General features: G+C 42.6%; 1 protein-coding gene across 1 annotated transcript in view; it reads right to left on the bottom strand.

The window, feature by feature from the left end:
* Positions 1-14323, bottom strand: part of LOC145391625 (nicotinamide phosphoribosyltransferase-like) — a 385561-nt gene that overhangs the window by 217044 nt on the left and 154194 nt on the right. Inside the window, exon 4 of the mRNA XM_080266164.1 lies at positions 3933-4061. Coding sequence (XP_080122290.1) covers positions 3933-4061 — 129 coding nt within the window. The remainder of the gene's footprint in view (positions 1-3932; positions 4062-14323) is intronic.

The following is a 14323-nucleotide window of genomic DNA, read 5'->3' as shown; positions in this document are numbered from 1 at the left end:
ACTGCCAAAGGGCGAAAATCTGGGCTTAGTTAAAGTGAAACGAGTAGAGTAAGAATTAAAAAAAAAAAAAAATCTTTTAGAGAATACTACGAGTACAGTTCGAACCAAAATACCTCTGTAAGAACCTGCACTTGTATTTACAGTAAATTGTAATCCAATTATGGAACATGATTTTTTAAATGAAAAAAGGCAATTGCAGAACAAAGGAAAAGCCTGGTAAGTTGAAATGAAATTTGGAACTGTAGTCAGAAATGTTCTCGAGCTGAAGTTCAACAAAAGAAGAACTGTATTCATGAAAGTTCTCGAGTTTATGCTGAACATAAGAACAGTATTAACAACTTTCTCGAGCTTATGCTCAACGTAACAACAGTGTTCATTAATGTTTTCACGCTTATGCTGAACGTAAGAGCATTTGTATATACTTTATTGTGGCTCTTTGGACCTTAACCCGAGACGTCCCGTCGACGTATGGGTATGTTGCAACATTTTGCATTTGCCAGTCCCATTGACATACTGGTACGTTTTGCAATTGCAAGGTCCCTAATTTGCACAATTTTCAATTTTCGCGCATGATTTTTCGTAAGTATACACGGGACACCTTCCTCTATTCCTCTACAAGATGTCAAGCAGGAACAATGTCTTAAACCGCATAACCTCCCCCCCCGCACGCCATTTTCTCGGCAATTCACCTGTTACCAGTGACCTGGCCAATAAAGACATTCAGGGCCAGAGTGATTCCCCAATCGATGACATTGTGGAGGACAAAGTTTACATAGCATTAGAGGAAGAAACAGTCAGAAATGATGATCAGGTAATGTGGCAAAAGAAGGTCAGGAATGGTGATGAGTTAGTGAGTGAAACAATGCTTATAATGCCTATATTACTGTTTGAAAACCAATATACTCTCATACTACATATAAATTCGTACCAAATAAATATATAAATACTGTTTAAGAGTGGTGTGGAATAGTTATCCTCTGATAGAACTCGTTTTCTTTGCAGCCAGCCTGATAGAAAACCCTGTAAGGTAAGGAGGTACTCCTACCTGTATCGAGTACTTTAAACCTCAGGTGAGCGATTTCTCTATGAATTTTCGATGTTCCTCACCAAAAGCGGAGGTTTTAGCCAAAAATTTTTTTTTCCAAAAACGGTCGGGACTGGGGGGTGTCGGAGATGCAAAAGTGGTCGGGACGTGACGAGTTAATGTATGTGGGATGGGAGGCTTCGTAGCGCCACTTCCTAAACGATTTATTAAACAATTCATTTTACGACTTACACCTTAGTATTTTGCTTATATTCTTCATATCACCAGGCTCTCATCAAAGTTTGCATCAATAACATACAAGTGAATAATGAACTGTACTGCGCAAAATGTATCACAGAGGAAGAAGTGCTACAAAACCTTCTTTGCCACATTACATCATGGAGAGCTATCAAACATTTCACAACCAAAACAGGAAAGCTAAGCGTGTTTAAATACTAGAAGTCATAATGATTTCTGATAACATTTCACTGTAGTGGAGATCTGCTTATTGTGGGAATGGACCACTTGCGAGTTTTGGACTGCAGGGACGTTCAAAATATCGACACTGATAATTTTCGTAATACTGGGATAAAACGTGCTAAAGTAGGAAAATATTGTGTGAAAATAGGTTTGACATATCCGGCACTTGGTGAAAAATGCTGTACTTCGAGCCATAAATAAGGAAAGTACAATACCAAAGACCCTCCTTGTTTTCGTAGTTCTTGATAAATTGCTTATTATTTTCCAAATGGCTAAACCGAAGCATGAAACTGTTAAACGAGTACTTGATACTATGCCCATGCTATTTTCATTTAATTTAATCGCGACTTTCTTTAGTACTGCAAAATGATCAACGCTGATATTTTAATATCCTTTGTAGCCCAAAACTTATAAGTGGTCAATTATTTCAGAGCCTTTATTAATAAGACCACTGGTAAGAAAGACTGTCCTTCGAAGAATGGTGTGCGTCAGAGGAAGATGGGAAAATGCACACCCTTGCAAACTATCTATCTATCTATCTATCTATAGCCCGACGCCCTAATCCCGCAAAGGGTGGCCGCAGACAAAACGCCTCCAAGTCACTCTGTCACCCACCATTTGACTCCCCTCCCCCCAACTCACCCCCCCCTCCCTCATATACCTCTCAACTCCATCCCTCCACCTCATCCTCGGTCTACCCCTCCCTCTCCCTCCCTCCACCTCACCTACATACACCCTCTTAGTCAGTCCTTCATTCTCCATTCTCTCCACATGTCCAAACCACCTCAGTGTATTTCTCCTAATCTTTTCAACCACATCCACATCTACCCCACAACGTTCCTTCACTTCTTCATTCGTCAACCTGTCCCTCCACGTCACTCCACATGCTCCTCTCAAGTAACTCATTTCCACTGCTCTCACTCTTGACTTGCTCACCTCTTGCAAGGTCCATGCCTCGCTTCCATACGTCAGGGTAGGGATCACAATACCATCATGCAGTGACTTCTTAACTTCCATACTCACCTCCCTATTTCTCATCACTGCTTTCAGTGTACCAACAACCTTTCTTCCCTGCTGTACCCTTTCACGTACTTCATCCCCCAAAGTTCCATCCTTACTCATCACACTACCCAAACACTTGTGGTTATTATGTTGAATTAAGTTTCACTCCCCCTCTGCCTTACCTACCCTCTTTAACTCCATTCTCTCTCTCTCTCTCTCTCGTCCCATCAGAACCGTAGAGGTCCGGGCTTCATCTACTCAGTCCAGACACATATGGTGATTATACCAGTCGGTGTCTTCTGCGTGGCAGCGTGGCGTTAGGTGAGGAATAAGCCCGACCTGCCCCTCGATTTTACCCCCTTATGGAACCAGAAAGTGTAAGAAACTCGTATATATAAGAGTTCTAGTAAAAATAGTAAATAGGTGGCTACCATTGACCCTGGGAGGTACTACCATGAGAGTGAAACGTGGCTACAAGCTTGGTAACTAGCCACACAATCATCAATCTTGGGCAGGAAACACTGAGCCACAAGTATAGTTGCTTGGTGATCCTTCAGAACGACTGTAGATAGAGTCAGAGTCAAATCTGAAACTCTCACACTATTACAAATCTTATTACTCATCTCATTTTTTTTTCAACAGCTTCCAGCAAGTGCTGGGAAGTAATTAGTTGGTGTTGGCCCTTGGCTTGGCTTCCAGTCCACAGGAAACATCAGCTGTATGTTCACCTATCATGGCCAAACCCAGTTCGAGGTTTCCTAAAGGGAATGTAGCCTATGGCGTCATTTTTTTAAATTAGATTAGATTTAAAAATTCAGAGCGGTGAAAACTTGCAATGTGAAACAGTATTCAGTTTGCAATTGCTCTGGTCGGTGGTACTGATATAACCGGTAATCTCTGCTGCGAGGTTATACAAACGACCCTCATCTTCCTCCCAGTCCCCCGAAAGGAGGATGGTGGACTGCAGAAACCTGCAGCAAATGGGTTCACATACAGATAAGCTTGTGACAAGAATAACAACAAAAACAACGGCAACAACAACAACAACATAATCTACTACAAGTACCAGAACTACTACTACTACTACTACTGCAGCAGCAGCTGTTACAGTTCCAGGATGGAGGAATATATCTATGTTAAAAAAAAAAAAGAAAAGAAAGAAAACGAGGAAAATTCTGAGATTCTACCCACTGTGAAGACTAAACTTGTGGTCAAGAAGGCCTTTTGAAAATAAGATTGTCAAAAAAACAAAAGAAAAGAACAAAAATTGAAAGAGTAAGAAAAGTGCAAACTCTGTAGTGAGTGATGTCAAAAACGAAAAAATGGTGATTTATGTTACTCTGCCTAAATTTGTAGTCAAGTGGGCCTATTGAAGAAAAGGAAAAGTCTAGGGAGTTGAAGACTGAGGAAAGCGTAAATCTCTTACCTCGAAGTATGTTGTCAGCCAAGGTAGCTCCGGATCCGTATTTTCGACGGTGAAGAGGACATTCTTGGTGGGCAAGACGGTACCTTCCGCCACAGCCTTGATGCGAAGTGGCAGTCTTCCTCCATGTTTCTGTTGGTATGAAGATAAGTATAATTTCCTCAGCTTAATTTGGTCCAGACTTTCATCCTTTTGCAGCTTGTTTCACGTAGGTCAGTGGAGGAAAAGACAGTCTGTCCATGGCACCCCTTCGTGACTAACATCATATTCTAGTGTTAATCTATTGTTACAACTCAGTATTCAAGATGGAGGGATGTCAGCTTTATGCAAAGTTAAAGTGTAACGATCAGGGTCCTATGTAAGTCACACCGGGGATTCCATAACGGCTGTTCCTCAAAGGTAATAGACAGTTCGTCAATTAAAATCTTATTTCAGAGGCAAGTACACTAGCTCCAATATATATATATATATATATATATATATATATATATATATATATATATATATATATATATATATATAATGCAAAGAAGAAGGAACCAAAGCCTACAAGCCAGCAATAATTGTTACCTATAAGAAAAAAAAATAAAAGGGAGTCAAATTCAAGATTCCTCCATTTGAATTTGAATTTGGCTGTCTTTTATTATTTTTCCTTGGCGGAAAGAAATCGTGACTTTCTGACATTTAGTTCCTTTTTTCTTGCATTAAAAAAATCAAGATGCCTAGATATATTGCAGTTAAAAGACTGGAAGGCATAGGCAGAAGGAAATATAGACAGAGGAAGATAGTTTCCGAATCGTTATGTAGCAGACATGACGGACTGGGTGTATCAGTTAGATCTTGCATTAGAAAGCTGGAGAGAAAGGGGGTGATAATGTGCCGCCAAACTGCTGCACAATAAGCGTTACAGTAAATACTGTAAGGCACGAATCGAAAAATACCAAGAAATATGATTCTGTCCTTGCATAAGTTGGCACCCTGAACGATAGATTATTGCCATAACATCTCCTATACTCTTTTTACTCTATCTTGGCGCAAAACTGCCATCTTTTCACCATGAATGCTGAACTGTGACAATATAATAGCACTAAAATATGATGCTTGTCATGCTGAAGCACTATGGAAAGGATGTACAACTGTAAGAGTCTTTTTTCTGCCACTGATCTACGTGAAATAATCTGCAACAGGACAAAAATCTGTCCAAGTTAGAGTAAAAAGAGTATAGCTGTCAATATGAGGGAGCTGAGTTACATGTTAAAATTCATACACGAAATGAAAAAGACAACTCCTCATGGTTGAAAAATTGCGAATGGCATGAGCCCACAGTGCTAGTACACTTATGATATACATCACGTCCTCAAACAGAATACGTCAACATTGATCAAAAGCTATCTATTGCCAGACGCCTTAATCCCGTTAGGGGTGGCCACAAACAAATCGTCTTCATGTTGCTCTGTCCCCCGCCATTTCACTGCCCTGCTACCAGCTCACAGCCTTATCTATCATATACCTCTTCACTCCATCCCTCCATCTCATCCTTGGCCTCCCCCTCCCTCTCCCCCTCTCCACCTCACTCACATACACTCACCTCGTCAGTCATTCACTCTCCATCTTCTCCACATTGCCAAACTATCCCTGTGTGTTTCTCCTAACGTTTCCTATCACATCCACATCCGCATTAACTAAAAGCGTTTAAATAATACGCCAAAGGTCTCCAAAAAGCAGTGTTTTTTTTTCTTATGTGTCCAATACTGGGCATAGGCTGCACGGCCTGCTTCCAATGCCCAGTAATCCTCCTTCCTGCCATACACCTTTTCATGTCACCACTTCGGCGCTAACACCCACCGTCCATATTGAATACATGCTAGGGCTGTCTAATACAGGACTGGTGTATTGGTATTAGCAGGGGAATTTTTGCGACATGTCGGTGGGTCTTGTGGTAGATCAGTAAAGTCTGATTTTAACAATTCAAATCCCAAAACTCTTCCCTGCCCCAGAGGGGATTTGAACCTGGGTCAGGTAGGACTGCAGGCCACACCTCTACCGACTGAGCCACAGCCTGGCGCCCAAAACTTAAAAAGAAAAGGCTCAGTGGAACGTAGGTCGGAACTGGAGAGAGGGCTGACACATGGCATAGGAAAGGAAAGGGTGACATAGAGGCGATTTGTTTGCGGCCAACCCTTACAGGTTCAAGGAGCATATATATATATATATATATATATATATATATATATATATATATATATATATATATATATATGGGGCCTCTGTGGTACAGCAGTAAAGTGTGCGTTTTCGTACACTGAAGAACAAGGGTTCGCGCCCTGCCAGGGTAATAAATTTTGGGAGCGTTCTTCAGGCCATGTACTGCATTGGCGGACACAAGGGGTGCTGTGGTTAAATCAGTGTTGCATGCTTCGTATGCTTGCACCCAGTTGGCTTGCGTGGGCCGATTACACATGGTTCACAGACTACGCACATCCAAAGCCACTCCAACACTACAATTACACTTACAAGCACTTCTAACCCTACATACAATCTCTACTAGACAGTCTAAGTCACTTGGTAGAGATACATTGGCTGTATCGTCCCCACTTCGGTCGGGATAGGCCGGTCCTGCAGTGGACACACAAAAGGCTGATGAGATGAGATGTATTATATATATATATATATATATATATATATATATATATATATATATATATATATATATATATATATATATATATATATATCTTTATTAAGTAACCTCTCAACTAACACGAGTTTAAAAAACACGTTTTCGTTTTAACACGAGCAAATATTTAAGGAGATATGTTTAACTAACAATGGTTTCTTGATTTAACGCGACTTTACACGTACTGTACTTGATGGTTTCAAATTAGCCGCGCGCGCCTTGGACAGTCCCGAGCTGGTAGACCGCTTGTGGCAGTTTATGCATAAATACAATTTTATATTTGTCTGTTGCCTAAACTGGTTTTATTCAAACTATAATATTCGAAAATGAAGTTTGGCCCCATTCTGAGCAATTTGGCTCATTTTCGGACAAATTTTGGCCAGGAAAGTGATGGCGTATCTAAATTGTTAAAACGATGCTGCAGAACAGAAAGAAGAAAACCACTCAGACCAAGATAGAGCAGTTCTTTATGAAGAAGACAGAAAAGTTAAGGGAGTTATCTTCATCACCAGTAGCACGGGAGTCAGAGGAAGAGGAAGGACAACAGATCGAGGAGGGACAACAAATTTAGGGTGGGGAGCGGCGGGAGGTGGGGTAGCGGGGTGAGGAAGGACAGCAGCAGACGACGAGTGATGCATAGATGAAGTGAGGCGGTGTGTTGTTATTGTTTGTGACCTACTTACTGTAATGAAAATGTTGCTTTTACTCTAGTGTTTTTATGACCTACTAATGCAATAATAATGTTAAGGAACTTTTACAATGCCGTGAATGAAGCAGAATTGAAAGAAAACCCACGTAAAAAACGAAAACAGTATGTATTTGGGGAGAAGTAAACACCTCTTCGGCCCAACTAGGGCTCAAATATTTTTTTCTCCCCAAATATAGTGTTTTTGTTTTTTACGTGGATTTTCCTTCAAATTAATATTATTACTTTTAAGTTTAGAGTAGAATAACTCCCCAAATGGGTAGACATTCCCAGAGTCCAGAAACGTAACCCCCAATATTACCATTGTTTCTTATGGGAAAATTATGTTTAAAAAACGTGTTTTTAATTAAAGCGACTTCTCCAGGAACCTAACCCTCGCATTATTTGAAAGGTTACTTGTATACACACACACACACACACACACACACACACACACACACACACACAAAAATATATATATATATATATATATAGATAAATATATATATATATATTAATATATATATATATCTATATATATATATATATATGGAGCCTCAATGCTACAGTGGTAGAGTGTGCGTCCCGCTCGCTGGTGGACGTGGGTTCGCCTCCCGCCAAACTTGTAAAACTTTGGGAAGTCCACCGAGCCACTTACAACTTTGGCAGACATAAGGGGTGCTGTCGTTGAACCAGTGTCGCATACTAGTATGCTTGCACCCACTCTGCTGAAGGCGGGACGATTACACTTAGTTCACAGACTACACACACATCCAAAGCCAGTACAGCACTACACTTACACTCACAAGCACTTCTCACCCTATATACAATCTCTACCAGATAGCCTAAGCTACTGGGTGGAGATACATTGGCTGTATCGTCCCTTCTTCAGTAGGGATAGGCCGATCCTGCAGTGGACCTCAACGGCTGGCTGATTATATCTCTATATATATATATATATATATATATATATATATATATATATATATATATATATTTTGGATGTATATACTGTATTGTGCGTGTCGCCTGGCGTGTGTGTGTGTGTGTGTGTGTGCGCGCGTTGGTGCTGTGCATGGCAGCATCTACGCACATGCACACGCTATCATGTTGTTGTTTAGTGCGTACACAATTATAAAGTCTTATTTAATTCTGTTTGCTCTCTTGACGCGGGTGTGACTAAAATTGTTTTTAATATCAGTGACTTTTGGTTGAGCTTAAAATGGCGACATAAAGATTTGTATTCACCAGCCATATTTATAACGTTTGGAGTATGGGGGAGAGATTAATTTGCCTAGCTCTTTTCTGTATTTTTCTCGTCTGGCCTCCAGCTGCATGTTGATGCGTGCACGCAGCTGGAGGGTATGTAAGGCAGAGAATTATGAATATATATTTGCCTTAATGACCAGAGGCTCCGGCCTCAATGGTCGATAGGAAATAAAAAAAAAAAAAAAAAAAAAAAAAAGGGAGACGGGGACTTTGATGAATGGTTGCGGAGAGTGCAGTCGTGTTTTCGTTGCTCTCTCCTCTAGCGATCTAGGGCTGCCTCACCGGCAATAGTTTTGTAAATAGGGGAATAAAAGCTGGGTTAGCTAGATCTCATTTTCCTCCCTGGCCTTAGTAGATATAGTAAGTGTCTATATCTGTTTCCTGAGATTACCTTTGCTTACTCACCTCTGGAGTGTACCCCCCACTGATCGCTCTGGGGTGTGTCACACACAGGCGCGACCTCCCGAGAGTGGTTTGAGAGGGTAATCTCAGCCTAGGTGGGTCTTCCCCAGGTACTTTGCCCCTTGGTCGTTTTTCTCTTTCTTCCCACTTCCCCCTCACAGGGGGAGTGGTCACTATGACGGACGCCCCTGCTGCCTCTCCCCCCTTCAGGAGGGGAGGTGGTCCTGACGATTGTAGGAATGACCGGACTGACCACCCCCAGACTGACGGACGCCAGACTCGAGCCCCACTTGACATCCCTGTAGCTAATGCGACCTACGTCATCATTCATGCGCTAGGTTCCACTCTCCTGTCCAGTCTCAATCCCTTCCTTGTCAAGAAGGTGATTGACCACTGTGCGGGAGAAGTCGAACAAGTTAAAAAACTTGCTAATGGAGATCTCCTGGTCAAAACTGTAAACTTGGCACAGGTAAAGGATTTGTTGAAACTGCGGAAATTCCATTGTTATGATGTCGAAGCCAAAATCCCAGTCTCCATGAATTCTTGCAAGGGTGTTGTCACTTGCAGGGATCTCATGGTGATGAGCGAGGACGAGATCGTAAGTTAATTGGCGCAGCAAGATGTCATCGAGGCTAAATTGATAACTCGCTACTCGGAAGGCATAAGGACGAAGACAGCAACTATCATCTTGACGTTTGCCAAATCTTCTCTTCCTAGTGATATCAAAGTTGGTTACGAAATTATTCACGTTCGGCCGTACATCCCTAACCCTTTACGTTGCCTGAAATGCCAGCTGTATGGGCATGGTACAAAGACTTGTCGGGCTTCCCAGCCAGTGTGCGGCAAGTGTGCAAGCCAGGGTCATGATGCGGAAAGTTGCACATCAGAGACAGTATGTTGCTTTCACTGCAAGGGTACTCACTCCACTTCCCCTAGGGATTGTCCCAAGTGGAAGGAGGAGAAGGAAGTCTGCACAGTGAAGGCAACTGAGAGTATTTCCTACTACGAAGCTAGGAAAAAGGTTAAGGAGTTGCATGCAACTCCCATGCCGAATAGGTCCTATGCTTCAGCGGTAATATCCTGTCCTGTGATGTGCTCTGTCGAGACGCAGACTGACCCTGTCCTTCTCCCTCCTGCCACTCACAGTACATCTCCATCTCGACCTCCTGTCCATTCCAACTCTCTCACTGACATCCCTAAGGCTTCAACTTACTCTCGGCTGCTGCTGCCTCTCCATCAGTATGGCCTAAAGCGAAGCCTGACAAGCCTACTAAGAATAACATGACCACCCTCACGAAACAGTCACGTCCTCATGTCCTTCCGGTTCCTACTCCAGCGAGGGAGAGAAAGGTTAGCTCTTCCTCGGTGGAGGCTGGGAACCTAGTTATTGATGAAAATATGGAAGTTTCCATCAACAAGCATCAGGATAGGTCCCCCGGTAGTCGCTCGCCTACTGGCGGGCGACAAAAAAAGATGAAGCACACTAGCCCCCAACGAAAATCTTAAACCGCCGCATCCACTCTATTACAGTGGAATTGTAGAGGTATTGGGAATAAGTTACAAGATATAGCAATCTTGCTGTCAATACACAGGCCAGACGTTGTTTGTTTATAGGAGACGTGCCTGGAGGATCATCCTGATCTTCCGCAGTTAAAACACTATCACTCATATAGAAGATATGAAGGTCACGGAGTAGCCATTTACACACACAAATCACACCCACAAACAGAAGTGATTCTAAATTCTACTCTGGAAGCAGTCGTGTGCAGAGTAAAATTTAATAACACGTATCTGTCTATTTGCTCTCTATACTGTCCTCCACATGGCCCCATTGATAGTGATGCTTTAAAGTCACTATTTGAACATCTGCCTGGAAATAAGTTAGTGTTGGGCGATTTTAACGCCCATCACTATCAATGGGGTAGCTTGAGGATTGATGGTCGTGGGGAGCAAGTAGCCGATCTAATACTACAGTCCAACCTCTGTCTTCTGAACGATGGTGTAGCGACTCGTGTAGATGAACATACTGGTAACTTTTCGACCATTGACTTATCTTTGGCCTCCCCTGATATACATCAAGATCTCTCATGGGACACTTACGACGACTCCTTGGGAAGTGATCATTTACCCATCTGTCTTTCTTATACACACGACATCATTTCGGACCCTCCACCTCCAAAATTTAACTATAAGAAAGCAGATTGGGGATCCTTCTCAAGGATCGCCAATTTAGATATATCTGGGGAGACCATGGATGTTAAGGTCGAAAATATAACTACTTCCATATTACACACAGCTGAGGCTGCTATTCCCAAGACTTATACAGTTCATGTGAAGCATAGAGCACATTGGTGGACGCCGGATTGCCGACAAGCATTAACAAAACACAATAGGAGATACAGGATTTTTGATAGTCAGCCCACTGAGGAAAATTTTATTGCATACAAACAGGCACGGGCTGAGGCAAGGAGAATAATAAGAAGGGCTAACCGTGACTCCTGGCGGTCCTTTGTGTCCACGGTGACTCGTACTACACCATTACATAAAGTCTGGTCCACTATAAGATTATTAAATAATAAACGCCCATACTTCCCTGTGACCACCTTGCAGGTGAATAACACCACCTATGACGAGCCCGTGGACGTTGCTAACATCCTCGCCAGGAGTTTTTCTCATGTAAGTTGCTCAGCCAATTATGACCCACGTTTTCAACATCATAAACGCATGACTGACCTACAGATATTAGACTTTGCCACAGAAGACGTAGACTCCCCGTACAACCAAGAGTTTATGCTAGATGAACTGCTCCTTGCCCTTAAATCCTGTAAAGACACCAGCCCTGGACCAGACACCATCACGTACGGTATGATCCAGCATCTTAATCAGGACAACCTGATTAAGATGTTAGCATTGTACAATGAGATTTGGGCATCTCGAACGTTCCCAAACTCATGGCACTTTGCGCACGTCATACCGATACCCAAAGAGGCTGGTCGTCTTATGACTCCCACTTCATTTCGTCCTATTGTGTTGACTTCTTGTCTATGTAAGGTCATGGAATGTATGGTTAACAATAGGCTTCTTTTTGTTTTAGAGTCGAAGAATTTGTTAAATGATCAACAATGTGGTTTCCGTAAATACAAAAGTTCACTAGATCATTTAATGAATTTGGAGCATTGTATTGCAGAGGCATTTGCCAATAAAGAATTCATGATAGGGGTGTTCTTGGACATCCATAAAGCCTATGACATGACCTGGCGACACGGTATACTAATGAAGCTCTATGCTTATGGTTTAAGAGGAAATTTGCCTATTTTTATTTCAAATTTCTTAAGGGACAGAACTTTCTCTGTCAAGTTGCCCCGTAACGTAACATCGGATATATTTATCCAGGAAAACGGGGTGCCACAGGGAAGTGTGCTTAGTCCTACTTTATTTAGTATTATGATCAATGATATTCTGTCATCAGCTCCCATCCCGAGGAATCTTAAATACTCGCTCTACGCTGACGATTGTGCAATATGGCACTCTTCCCGTAATGCACAATTTTCGGCTGGGCGGATTCAAGCAGCCCTTGACTCCGTCCACCAATGGGCCTTGCAGTGGGGATTTAAGTTTTCCATACGTAAGTGTGCCGCTATAGTCTTCACTAATCGTAACGTACCTAATTTGTGCTTAACTTTGGATAATCAGGTGGTACCTTTTCAAAATTCTGTAAAATTTTTAGGAATACATTTTGATCATAGAATGAATTTTAAACTTCACATTAATACTTTGCTTGCTCGTTGTGATAAACCGTTAAATGTCCTCAAGTACCTAGCGGGTACTACCTGGGGTGCCGACAGAAAATCTTTATTAATGGTGTATAAGTCCCTTATTCGATCAAAGTCAGACTATGGTGCACAGGTGTATGGCTTGGCATCCGATGCCACGCTGAAAGGATTGGATGTGTTACAGAATAAATGTTTGCGAATGTGTCTTGGAGCCGTCCAGTGTACCCGTGTGGCTCGTATGGAAGTGGAGGCGAATGTGCCTCCCCTCCGTATTCGCCGTGACCAACTGGCCTTGTCCTACAGCGTAAGAACGTTTAGGAAAAGTAATATTGGCAATGTGGCCTGTACCCCCCTGCTTCAATACCACCACCTTCTGTGGGGGGTGCATCGGCCACTTGCCGTTCGCCTCCACTTACTGACTCAGGAGCTTGGTGTGGACCCCAGTGACTGTGACAAGTTGGTGTTTAAAAAGATAGCACCTTGGGAACCACCCGGCTTTACAGTGGATGTCTCATGGCTCCCAGCACCAAAGGCCAAGGCGCCGGAGGGGGAGGTCCACCACTTGTTTTGTAACATCATTGTTCGTCACTTGAGGTCCCATCAATTGTACACCAACGGCTCCAAGTCGAGTGAATGTGTGGGTGCAAGTGTGTGGTCAACTGAATGTGCACTTAGGTATCGGTTGCCGACTCATACATCTGTGTTTACCTCCGAACTTTTTGCTATTGACAAAGCCATAGACTATGCTCTCAATTCTAGGCATGACACATTCGTCATATTTTCAGATTCAAAATCAGCCCTTCAGGCAATTGCATCTTGTACTACGGACTCTCACGAGATCCAGGGCAGCAATATTTAATAAGGTGCATTCATGCAACAAGTCATTCACGCTGATCTGGGTGCCTGGTCATTGTCGTATCTACGGCAATGAGCAGGCTGACTTACTTGCAAAGTCGGCTGTAGAGCTCGAGGAGACTTGGGACGTTCCTCCTGATCTACGGTCGAGTCTCTCTCTCGGAAATAAATAAATAAATCTTCTGTGGCAAGGTCAGTGGACCAGACTAAATATTCCGACCTGTAAGCCGTACCTGGGCTACTGGGACACCGCCAACCGCCCCAGTCGCCTGGAAGAAAAAGTGTTGGCACTGTTACGGCTCAATGCCACCATTTTAACACATATGAAACCTTATATGAAAAGACGCTTCCCACCGCACTGTGACATCTGTGATATGGTGTTATCTATCAGTCATATCATCCTGCGCTGTCGGCGATTTATTCATGAACGTGCTTCACTTATAAATTACTGCGGTGCAGCAGACGTCCCCTTCACCCTGTCCACCATCCTGGGTGATGGGGACATTGTTATGACTGATAAATTGATGGCTTTCTTGAGAGAGACCGGACTGATCAGAGTGATGTGACTTTTTTACTGCGTGGTTATGGTTTTTATCAACGGTAAATATGTATATATTGTAATATTAATTAGGGTTGACAGTTGACATATTTTAAATAGTTCCTACTCCCACTGATCTATTTCTAATATAAATGTCCCCTACATTAAGCCAAGTTCCTCGCCTGACAGTCACCA

This window comes from Coenobita brevimanus, chromosome 19 (genome assembly GCF_032717465.1).
Source record: "Coenobita brevimanus isolate Jiangsu-jjx chromosome 19, ASM3271746v2, whole genome shotgun sequence".
Lineage (NCBI taxonomy): Eukaryota > Metazoa > Arthropoda > Malacostraca > Decapoda > Coenobitidae > Coenobita > Coenobita brevimanus.
Note: the sequence above shows the minus strand (reverse complement) of the source record. Positions and strands in the feature narration are given on the sequence as shown.